General features: G+C 38.0%; 1 protein-coding gene across 5 annotated transcripts in view; it reads right to left on the bottom strand.

Moving 5' to 3' along the window:
* Window positions 1–12,725, bottom strand: part of pde1cb (phosphodiesterase 1C, calmodulin-dependent b) — a 95,782-nt gene that overhangs the window by 20,870 nt on the left and 62,187 nt on the right. For all 5 annotated transcript variants that reach the window (XM_079876340.1, XM_079876341.1, XM_079876342.1 and 2 more), the window contains 2 exons: window positions 3,082–3,195; window positions 134–316 (listed from right to left, as the gene is read on the bottom strand). In XM_079876340.1, coding sequence (XP_079732466.1) covers window positions 134–316; window positions 3,082–3,195 — 297 coding nt within the window. The remainder of the gene's footprint in view (window positions 1–133; window positions 317–3,081; window positions 3,196–12,725) is intronic.

Raw genomic sequence — 12,725 nt, 5'->3', positions numbered from 1 at the left:
AATAGCAAAATAATTTAAATTGCAAGGGTCACAGAAAAGGAAAACTAAGGTAGATTTTCTATCATTTAAAAATACAAATAGCTTCTACAATGCTAGGACATTTTTTAGCACACTGCTTTGTGGTTAACCCCACCTCTCCACAAATATCCCAGCCTGCACTGCGTGTACGATGCTGCGGAATCGCGGCTTCTCTTCTGTCCGTCGCATCATCAGCCCCATCTGTCGTGTGAAGGTGGAGGCCAGCCAATCACGGACTTCTGATGGCACAGAATCTGATTGGATATCGCTGAGCTCATCCTCGGTATCGACCAATCGCCTTAGACAAAAAGGGAGAGAGGGAAAGATACTTTAAATGTCATCACCACTTACACTTAAAATTTCATCTGCGACAGGTATTTTTTGTGCATATAATAAGGATAAATGACTATTTATACCCCAATCTAAACTGTGAGTGAAGCCCAAGCCAGGACCCACTGGTTAAAGACTAATCCATAACTCATCCGCATAATTATGATAATACCACAGTATGTTCCCTTTATGTGCAGCAGAGCATGTCTAGTAAATAAGGAAGAAGCTTAAGGTATAAATATTTGCATTGGAATGGCACTGGATTGACATTTAACGTCTGATTTTACACATCTTCGCAGTAACTGTGCCATAAACATCTGTGTATCTAGACATAAGCTCTTATGATGGATTTAAAGCCCACACAGCGAATATGAATCTGATCAGACCGGACCGGGGGTCTCTGTGGTTTGTCAAGTGAGAGGGTGTGTCATAATCCCGGGCCGCGATGACGTCCCAGTTACATAATTCCATAAGCTTTTGTCGTGTCTTTTCTGGCATCTAGATATTCACAGCTGTTATTCTTCACTCTGCTCATCAGAATCAAAAGATATCAGTGGTACTTGAGAGACGTGATGGAGGGCTTCATCTCCCCGCAGAGACGTTAAACACTATCACTGAGCGGGAATGAAATGCCGCTGATAAGGAGGAGTTTTTTGGCTCGTTTCAAACTGCAGGTGTTCATTTATGTTCTCTCAATAAAGCTATCAGCATGGCCTCATATCCACACATCCTGATGAAAACATATCTGGGTGCCATTTCAACCCAAAAGAAACTAATTATATTTTGTGAATGCACATTGTGACATTATTTTGATTAAAACACACTTTTGCCTGCCAAAATATCTTGTAATGCTTTTGTTTTTGTTTTTTTTGTAATTAAATGTTTCCCATTGTGATTCTCATTACTGGAGAATGTTTGCACTACATCCGAGAATGTTTTAAATTAAAGCCAGCATAAATGAAAAGCAGTACAACAAGTATGAAAAAATTAAATACAACAAATAAACAAGTAAATAAGTAAATTAAGTATATATTTTATATATATAAATTATTATTAATGTACATGTGCTAAAAGTGATGTCCGGAGGGGATATTTGTTTTTTATATGATCCTACAAGTTGATTAAACTATCAAAAAATGCAATATTTAAAGTATGAAGGAAAGACAAAAAGATCACAGGAAAAAGCATTTATTGGGTACAACATAATCAGTTATTAATATTTTGTTGGTTCTTTCTTGTTTTTTGCATGTGTTCATAATTTCTTTGTATGCCAGCCTGGCCAAAAATGATGCCCGCACAATTTGGCATGTTTAATTGCATTATCACAAATAAAACAATTGACTTCAAGCACAACTACGCAATATGCAAACAAAATATTTAATAATATTTTAATAAAGAGTGAAGATGTAAATTTTCCTAGGCCTGACATAACTTTTAGCTACTACTGTATATAGATTGCTCGATTGTTAATTAATGTATCGTATTTATTTATTGTGCTTAAATAAGAGTAAATATGCTGACATTAAAAAAACATAAGTAAGCTTCAACTTAAAAACATATAGAATTTATTTTATTTTGTGGTTACATTCAACCATAGAATAGCTTGAAAACCCTCACATATACCCTTATGATATAAATAAGGTATCAAATGGCAATACCACAGTGCTTGGATCACATGGATTGCTTGATTATCATATTCATATAGACCTTATGCACCAGAGAAACGAGGGCGCCGCCATCTTTAGAAAATTGTCTTTTAACTTCCGTTTCTGCAGTCGCTCTGTATATTTCTATGGCGCTGCTGTCCAGGAGTAATTAGCTTTTGAAATGGATTTACTTAATGTAAAGTTAACGAAAGTTATCATGAGGACTGTAATGTTTAAAGCAGATGACTTAACAAATGTCAGTCAACCGGGAAGATTTTAAAACGAGCCGTTCATTAATAAACACGCTAAATCGCTGTGAAAATACAGACCGGAAGACAAAAGACAACGAGCGCAGCGCTGAAAAGGGGCGGGGCTACATAAGGTCTATAGCATGGCATTTTGCATGGCACATCAAAGGTACTGTAAATCAAAAGCATACCATAATATTGCCATTTTGGTAATGTTAAAAATAGGCAAATCATTGCCCAAGCAAATATTTACATCCTTAAAACATTTTGTTAAAAGGTAATTCTGAAGGACAAAGCAGTCGCGTTGACCCTGTGACCCCCTCAAATGGCCACTCACTCAATCTACAGTAAGCATCTTGGGATTGAAGCACACAGATCTTTAACTGCTAATTGAATTGACCTCTATCAGTATGAGTAAATTGCTTTAAGCTCCATTAGACTGATCCCAGACCAATTTTACAATCTTCCCTTTACAATGACTCCACTTACAGTAGGGTTAGTGTGGAAAAGCTGGATTAGCCTCTGACATGGAAAGACGGAATAATGTGTTGTTACGGCTTTGTGAGCAATGCAGTGGAGTCAAAGATTTTGACGAGAATAGAAAATAGCCTGGAGATTATTATTCATTGTAAACGGACCAGGCAGTTGGTTTATAACTGATGGATTTCAGGAAACAACATGAGAATAGGAATAAGTAATTTTTCCATTCCTAGCTAATTTTAAATATACAAGTTTCAACTTGTTTCTAATTTCAAGTCAATTGGCAGTGGTTATATTATTTCAAAATTTGGCAACAGAGAGTGGTAGAGTAAAATAACAGTGTAAACACCATACTTTACCTCGTTTCCTCAATATAGACTGATTCCAAAACAGTGGCAGCATATTCCAGGTTTTTCTTTAGGTCTACGAGAGACGCCTCTCCCCTCTCCAACTGTTTTACCAAACATCGTAATCTGGAAAACAAGCACACAACAAACACAACTGAATGGCTGTTTATTTTGCAAAGCAATTCTCTGAGAACACCAGCCAACGTCAGCGTGACAAACGCAGCATTTAATTCTGCAAAACAGAGATCAATATTACATTTACATAAACTGTATATATATATATATATATATATATATATATATATATATATATATATACAGTTTATGTAAATGTAATATTGATCTCTATAATTTAGGTACTAAAATATATATATAATTTCAGGTACTGACCACAACCATTTGTGGTCCCCAAACTTTTGAATGGTGGTGTATACACAAACTCTAGATTATAGTATACTGACAGAATACTTTATTTGTTATAGATGTTCAAAAGTGTTTGCAGAAGCTCATCTTTGTAAGACTATAAGCTTGATTAATTGAGCTTTTAAAGACGATTGATTAACTAAAGCTGTTAGTCTTATCAAATCCATCTTCAATATCCCACTTCCAGGAAAGACTTTCACCAAACCACTCAATTGCTCTTCGGTCCTTGATATGTTTGTTAAAACAATTAGAATGTCGGAGGAAATTTGAATGAGGGGAAAGCTATAACAATAAATAATGGTGAAATTATTGGTAACATTTTATTTTGATGGTCCCCTTTAAACATTCAGTTGACTAAGTAACGCTGCACCTACATATCAACTAACTCTAGTATTAGTAGAGTATTAGTAGACCATCTGTTTAATAACTGCTAACACTTTGTTTTGATGCTCCCCCAACACATATTCTACTGTCTATAAGTAACTTTGCAAATACATGTCATCTTATTCTACTAACCCTACCCCTACCAGTCAACTAATGCTCTACTAACACTAATGAGAGTTAGTAGACATGTAGATGCAACGTTACTTATAGTCAAAAGAATATCTAAAGGGGACCAAATAAAGTGTTAACAAATTATTTGTTGAAGTGGAATTACCAGTGACAAATTACCAGTGACCTTTTTACAGTTTTTCTCAATTGCTTAAACACATTTCTTGAAACTATGCCTTGTATTCTCAAAACTATAAACACAAATCCATAACGTCCCACCCAATTCCCCAAACATCCTATTTTCAGGTCTACACTCAAAACCATTCACTCTTGCTGAAAAACCAAAGTTTGCCCTCAGACAGGACACACAAGCCCTCAAAATCACACACACTACAACATAGTCTAACACACTGGTGCAATAAATTCAAAACAACATTTCCAAAACTGGTAAGTTATGTTGCTTGTGGTTCCCCCCATCACAAACCTTTTCACATGATGAACACAACCAATGGATACATTGGCACATTTTTATTCATTCATGTACTACACAGTACAACACACACACAAAAACAAAAACATTTTTTTTTTCCTGTTTTACTCACACACACACAAACCTTATTCTAATATGAAATTGTATTGGAATGATAAGGAATGTTGGTACGTGACAGGAGGGCCTCCACTCAAGGATACAATATGATGAACAAGTCTAAAAATGTTCCACATATGGTTGAAAATACCATCATTGGCCTAGAGAGAGATAACATTCTGGGAGTCGAGACTAAAGGAGAAAGGATGCCCTCCCTTCACTGTCACACTGCAGCCACTCTGTGTGACTGTACGACTGCTGAGCTTTTCTTGAAAGAAAATACACCTCATCAAAGACTATTGGAAATGTTTGTCTCTTATTCACTGATAGAATTTTGTTTGGCACCACACCTTCCTTAAGGTTCTCGAGGCGACGGTAAAGCGACTCAAATTTGGCCTTACTCGTAGCCCAGCCTCCCTCATAGTCATACCATTGACAAAGACATGGGCAACTAGAGTGGCTTGAATTTCATCTGAGACTGAAACTGCTTGTCTTCTTGCCCTTGCCCTCTTGCCCTTGCCTTTGCCCTTCCTCCTCCACCTTCTTATCCCTCCTTGATCTCTTCCTTCATGTCTTTCTGGATCCATTGTTCCAAAACTCAATAAACTGATTTGGGCCCTTTTATATATCTATTGAAGGTTCTGATTGATGTGTATTAAATTTTGACTCTTAGTGTTTCCACTTGGGTAATTGTGTGCTAAGTGAGCTGAAGCTGTGCTGACTTGAGTGAACAATATTGAATGCTAGTGCTTACTAAATGACAACATGGTCTAGGCAATGAGAAATGAAGGGATTTGTGTGTAGAGTTTTGCAGTGACAGTTCAACAAATCTGACTCATGTGTCAAAACAGGGGAATAGTGTTTATAGTTTAAGGAAATGGGTGTGCTTTTTGATAAATGGCATTATGGTTTTGAAATTTTAGTTCAAAAGCCTGGTTATAGTGTTTAAGCAATCAAGAAAACTGTAATAAAAGTCCTTGAGTCACAACATGAGAGGTCAGATTATTGAAATGACACAATGCTGTTGGGTGCTAAAAGGTCACAGATTCAATCGATTCATTGGTTTCAGATTTGTGCACATAGCTCACAGATATCTAGTTGACTTTGCAGTTGAAACATTACCTCAGTGATTTGGTCTATTGGTCCTATAGGGGCTGCAAGGCAAACATCACACTTACTAATAATTTCCCACAGGGTAACTGCCACATTTGCACGCATATATCTGACATTCATATGTTAAATTTGTATCTTAATGTGACAGCAGCACAAAATCGAGCTGGGTCCCACCTGTGTCCACTGACACAGGTAGTGTTTTCTACCAGGAAAGCGATTTCACACCATTAAGAGGTGGGCGGCTGTCACGAAGACAATCACACAGAGACGGTGTGCCATTGATGCTTTGAGGTCAATGCAATCACACGGAAAGATTAACATTTTCCACTCAACATTTTGACAGCTGCCTGCAGATAAAAACAAGAACCCAAACCCCAACAGCCCTGTTCATCTCAGCACCTGATCTCAAAACACACTCATAGACCTCAATCAAACACAATACGACTAGTTTAGCATGTAATACGAACCCCCACCCACACTAACATTTCAACTTGTCAAAGCAGAAGACAAATTATTGCTCAGAGGTTCCTTGAATGAGGTCTTTCTTGGGTCTTTTTCTGCAAAGTCTCTTTATTTAATTGTATTGCTGTCTAGGAAAAACAGTTGCAATATTAAAAAGATTTCATTTGTGATTTGTATATGGAGTTTATTTTAATCAGTCAGTTATTTTCTGCATGAAAATTGTTATAGAAAGATTTAAGACAAACGTAACAGGCTTGCGTTCGAGATCCAGGGAGATGATGCTGTCCATCAGAAGCACAGCAACAATAGCCGTCTTTAACATTCCACACACAAAGCTTGTTTCTGCCGGGATTGACAGATGTCTCAAGACGTGTGGGTGGAACATGACGTTTGATTGGTTGAACACAGCTGTCCATGTCAGCGGATGCCAATCAAATCATGAAAAATTCTGCTGATTATGTTTTGCCATGGGAGAACAACTGCAGCTTCACCTCAGATAGACACTACAAGACATGCAAAAACTGTATGGATAAAATCCTGTTCATTCCTATCCATTTAATTCTTTAGTTTATTCTCCCTTACAAAGTCAGTCCTGCTGGAACAAAGTCTGAGATTGTCATTTAGATGTTTCCAGAAGTCATCTAAATGAACAGATTTTGTTCAAATCAAAATCATTATTTTTTACCAAATCAGCCTGACTACATTAGAATGCACTTCTACAAACTATAAGAAACAGCTGAAGACACACTCCTTCTGCAAACACTTAAACTACTACCATAAATCAAAGAAAAGTCCTAAATTCTATAAAACAAAATTTAGCAGTAGATCAATGTCCCTGAATTGAACTTGCTGAGAGATAACTCAAATATCGCATAACAAGGAGACAAGTTAGTTACTAAAACTTCACATTTCAAGTTGACAGTTACTTTGGATAAAGTCTGCTAAAATACTAAAATGTAAAGGTAGTCATAAAAAGTAGGCAGCTATACAGTGAAAATGTAGAGTTAGAATAACTATCCCGGATTTATCTTGTTGAGAACTCAAATATATAAGTTGTCACCAACTACAACTTCACATTTCAAGTTGACTAATTTAAGGCAGCATGAACACTTACTTTGTTTAAGTTGAAAACAAAAATGTACTTGTAGTAGCTACTAACAAAGCTATATACATTTATTAATTTAGCAGACGCTGTAATCGAAAGCAACTTACAGTAAAAATGAGGCAATTTGTCATAAAACCCAACAGTATTCAAATAACACAATGCCACAATTATTTACAGTACTGTATAGGAGAAAAGAGGTAAAATGTTAAAAATATATATTTATATCAGGCTTTAGCTTAAATTTGACAAAATTTAATTTTAACAGATTTGTGTGTTTTTTTTTTTTTTTAGATTCATTTAGATTTGGTGAATACATCTAATAAAACTGGAAGAGTTCACTGCATCATTGCCTTGGCCAGTTGTAAACTGCATGTGCAATACAATGTGATATAAAACAAGCAATGTTGAGTTTCATACTTAGAATTAGACAATTCATGTACAAATCTTGTTCGACAAAATGTAGTTTTTTTTTTTTTTTCTGGAAAAGCTATTGTCACACTAGTTAAAAAAGCCTCTCCCCAAACTTAATTAGAAATCCATCTTGATAGCAAAATGGGTTTTACCAACAAAACATTTTTTTAATGTCCAGATCTGCACTTTTTTGTAAAGACATAATATAGTGTTGATAAAAACAGATGTTTGCATGCTAAAGTCTGCTGGGATGCTCAACGAGGCTAAAGTTAGCTGGCAAGAGCTAACAGTCAGCATGAGAATTATTATTTTAAACGTCAACCCCCTTCATCCATCATACGAGCTTTTATGGCTGTGGAAAAGAGGTTTCTTCCAGAGAGAGGTTAGTTCGTAGCGTGGCTTCCATTTTGAACATAGAATGATCCAGCGGGCTATAAATTCAGCCTCCCAATGCAAAGCCACCATTCACACTGACTGCTTATGAGATATTCATGCAGAAGTGCTCAAGTGCTTTGAGGCAGGCAATGTTTCAGGCTAATGAATCTCCAATTGAATTTGCGTCAATGGGAGAGAGAAACTGACAGATGCTGCAGTTTTGGGCTATTGTAAATACTGAGTGTTTTCCAGAAATTTCTTAAGATATCATCAATACCATAACCTGTTAACTGTCACCTCTCTTTTTGAGCATCAATCTGAACTTAAATGGTTGTAATTCATAAATGCTTTGTAACACAGACCAAGGTTTACAGAGACAGAGAAAGCACTTGGAAAAAAAGTTAGAGAAGTTTAGGTTTACTTTAAAGCAAATGTACCAAACTAAACAATGTATTTTATACAACATATATTTTACAAAATAATTTGTACTCTAAAATCAAAGCCATGTCTAACCAAGTAGTGTTCCAAATTTGAAGTTGATATCGCAAAAATTGAGACAGCTAAAATAATTTAAAGTACCATTTCCATGGTAATGCAATGTCTAATTTCAAAATGGTTTTAACATGATGAATGTTGTGTGCTTAAGCTTTCGAATGATACCTAATTTAGTATGATTACTAAAATACACTTACTCAAATTCTCGATATCGATACCGATACCTTGACTTCGATACCGGTTCCTGAACGATACTTTTTTCGATACCAATTTTGTGAAATCCGTTTTAACAAGATTACATATTAACAAAAATGTTATTCTTTTTGTTGACTTTTTTTTACAGACTCAAAGACTCATATTATAGGTTGTTGGGGGGCGGAATATATGCCTCGCACTCATAAAGCTTGAGGCAAAGCACTGGCAAAAGTAGCCTAATGATTATGAATGTGTCTGGAAAAAATAACAAGGAGACATTTTAATTGTTTATTAATAAACAAGTGTTTTCTGAGTCAGTGTTGGCTGCAAAGATGAAGTTGACGTTGCTGACTCGTCATCTCCGCAGTATAATGAACGCACGCCACCTATAGAGAGAAATGCACCTTTCATTTGGATTACATAAGCAGAGAATATTTGTTTTTGATTCGAATTGGTTAGTTTAAAAGCAGACATTTCAAGCTAGACATTTCTATATACCTATTTATAATGTCTGTGAGGCAAGTAGCCAAAGTTTCGGTTCATTTATGTGACGCGCTCCAGCTCTTCTTGCAGTCGAAAACGGAGCAACTTTCTACTCTTAAGTTTATTATCACACCAGTCTCATTCAATGGTGCAAATCAAGTTACAAGCTAAAAGTTTAATACTTACTGCTATGGGTGTGTTCAAATCCCCAACCCTAAATACTGTACGAGCAATACTAATAGTAAGATGCACTAACTAAACTGAGATTTCGGTTTGATTTAAACCGCAGGCATCCAAAGACCCCTTTCAAGCTTTGTTTAATCCTTAATCAGTTATTTTTCTTCCTGGAAACAGTTTGAAATGCAGAGAAAATGTACTGGGCAAACATCAGTCCAACAGCTTATTAGAGCGTCCCTGATCTCTGAGCGGGGCAGCAGAGGGCAGAGCGACAGGCACCACACAGAGATTAAAAACACACAGACCCACGGAGATACACCGCTCACACTAATGCTCATTTCTCTGCAGATGTGTGTATCCATGTGGAAATCACATATGGCATTATGGCAGTTTATAATCCTGCATGATTTAAAGAGTCAATCTATGATAAGTGATATAACATGTCCACTTGATCCCACATAATAATAATAAAATAATAATAAAAAACACTAACAACATAGGTTAGATGTATTTAGTTACTTCTTTTAGATTACACAACAGGGAAAAATACATATACAATAAAAAATATAATTATGGAATGTACTGTAAAATACATATTATAAAGCAAAATATATAGTAAATATTTTGTCAAGAATCAGTAAACTTGAATTTTAAGGACTTAAACAACACTGAAAAAATTAACCTCATTAAGAGATCATGATAATGAACCTCATTGGTTCTTGCTGAAGCTCAAACGTGCTGCGTAAAACGAGAATGAACCTCACTGGTTCTTGCAGAAGCTCAAACGTGCTGCGTAAAACGAGAATGAACCTCATTGGTTCTTGCTGAAGCTCAAACGTGATGCGTAACGCGAGAATGAACCTCATTGGTTCTTGTTGAAGCTCAAACGTGCTGCGTAACACGAGAATGAACCTCATTGGTTCTTGCTGAAGCTCAAACGTGATGCGTAACGCGAGAATGAACCTCATTGGTTCTTGCTGAAGCTCAAACGTGATGCGTAACGCGAGAATGAACCTCATTGGTTCTTGCTGAAGCTCAAACGTGATGCGTAACGCGAGAATGAACCTCATTGGTTCTTGCAGAAGCTCAAACGTGCTGCGTAAAACGAGAATGAACCTCATTGGTTCTTGCTGAAGCTCAAACGTGATGCGTAACGCGAGAATGAACCTCATTGGTTCTTGCTGAAGCTCAAACGTGCTGCGTAAAACGAGAATGAACTTCATTGGTTCTTGCTGAAGCTCAAACGTGATGCGTAACGCGAGAATGAACCTCATTGGTTCTTGTTGAAGCTCAAACGTGCTGCGTAACACGAGAATGAACCTCATTGGTTCTTGCTGAAGCTCAAACGTGATGCGTAACGCGAGAATGAACCTCATTGGTTCTTGCTGAAGCTCAAACGTGATGCGTAACGCGAGAATGAACCTCATTGGTTCTTGCTGAAGCTCAAACGTGATGCGTAACATGAGAATGAACCTCATTGGTTCTTGCTGAAGCTCAAACGTGATGCGTAACGCGAGAATGAACCTCATTGGTTCTTGCTGAAGCTCAAACGTGATGCGTAACACGAGAATGAACCTCATTGGTTCTTGCTGAAGCTCAAACGTGCTGCGTAACATGAGAATGAACCTCATTGGTTCTTGCTGAAGCTCAAACGTGATGCGTAACACGAGAATGAACCTCATTGGTTCTTGCTGAAGCTCAAACGTGATGCGTAACATGAGAATGAACCTCATTGGTTCTTGCTGAAGCTCAAACGTGATGCGTAACGCGAGAATGAACCTCATTGGTTCTTGCTGAAGCTCAAACGTGATGCGTAACACGAGAATGAACCTCATTGGTTCTTGCTGAAGCTCAAACGTGATGCGTAACGCGAGAATGAACCTCATTGGTTCTTGCTGAAGCTCAAACGTGATGCGTAACACGAGAATGAACCTCATTGGTTCTTGCTGAAGCTCAAACGTGATGCGTAACATGAGAATGAACCTCATTGGTTCTTGCTGAAGCTCAAACGTGATGCGTAACGCGAGAATGAACCTCATTGGTTCTTGCTGAAGCTCAAACGTGATGCGTAACATGAGAATGAACCTCATTGGTTCTTGCTGAAGCTCAAACGTGATGCGTAACGCGAGAATGAACCTCATTGGTTCTTGCTGAAGCTCAAACGTGATGCGTAACACGAGAATGAACCTCATTGGTTCTTGCTGAAGCTCAGACGTGATGCGTAACATGAGAATGAACCTCATTGGTTCTTGCTGAAGCTCAAACGTGATGCGTAACACGAGAATGAACCTCATTGGTTCTTGCTGAAGCTCAAACGTGATGCGTAACACGAGAATGAACCTCATTGGTTCTTGCTGAAGCTCAAACGTGATGCGTAACGCGAGAATGAACCTCATTGGTTCTTGCTGAAGCTCAAACGTGATGCGTAACGCGAGAATGAACCTCATTGGTTCTTGCTGAAGCTCAAACGTGATGCGTAACGCGAGAATGAACCTCATTGGTTCTTGCTGAAGCTCAAACGTGATGCGTAACATGAGAATGAACCTCATTGGTTCTTGCTGAAGCTCAAACGTGATGCGTAACGCGAGAATGAACCTCATTGGTTCTTGCTGAAGCTCAAACGTGCTGCGTAACATGAGAATGAACCTCATTGGTTCTTGCTGAAGCTCAAACGTGATGCGTAACGCGAGAATGAACCTCATTGGTTCTTGCTGAAGCTCAAACGTGCTGCGTAACACGAGAATGAACCTCATTGGTTCTTGCAGAAGCTCAAACGTGCTGCGTAACATGAGAATGAACCTCATTGGTTCTTGCTGAAGCTCAAACGTGATGCGTAACGCGAGAATGAACTTCATTGGTTCTTGCTGAAGCTCAAACGTGCTGCGTAACGCGAGAATGAACCTCATTGGTTCTTGCTGAAGCTCAAACGTGCTGCGTAACGCGAGAATGAACCTCATTGGTTCTTGCAGAAGCTCAAACGTGATGCGTAACACGAGAATGAACCTCATTGGTTCTTGCTGAAGCTCAAACGTGATGCGTAACGCGAGAATGAACCTCATTGGTTCTTGCTGAAGCTCAAACGTGATGCGTAACGCGAGAATGAACCTCATTGGTTCTTGCTGAAGCTCAAACGTGATGCGTAACGCGAGAATGAACCTCATTGGTTCTTGCTGAAGCTCAAACGTGATGCGTAACATGAGAATGAACCTCATTGGTTCTTGCTGAAGCTCAAACGTGCTGCGTAACGCGAGAATGAACCTCATTGGTTCTTGCAGAAGCTCAAACGTGCTGCGTAACGCGAGAATGAACCTCATTGGTTCTTGCTGAAGCTCAAACGTG

The sequence above is a fragment of the Squalius cephalus genome (genome assembly GCF_949319135.1).
Source record: "Squalius cephalus genome assembly, chromosome: 7".
In the NCBI taxonomy this organism is placed as follows: domain Eukaryota; kingdom Metazoa; phylum Chordata; class Actinopteri; order Cypriniformes; family Leuciscidae; genus Squalius; species Squalius cephalus.
The sequence above is the reverse complement of the archived record's forward strand: the minus strand, read 5'-3'. Positions and strand labels throughout refer to the sequence as shown.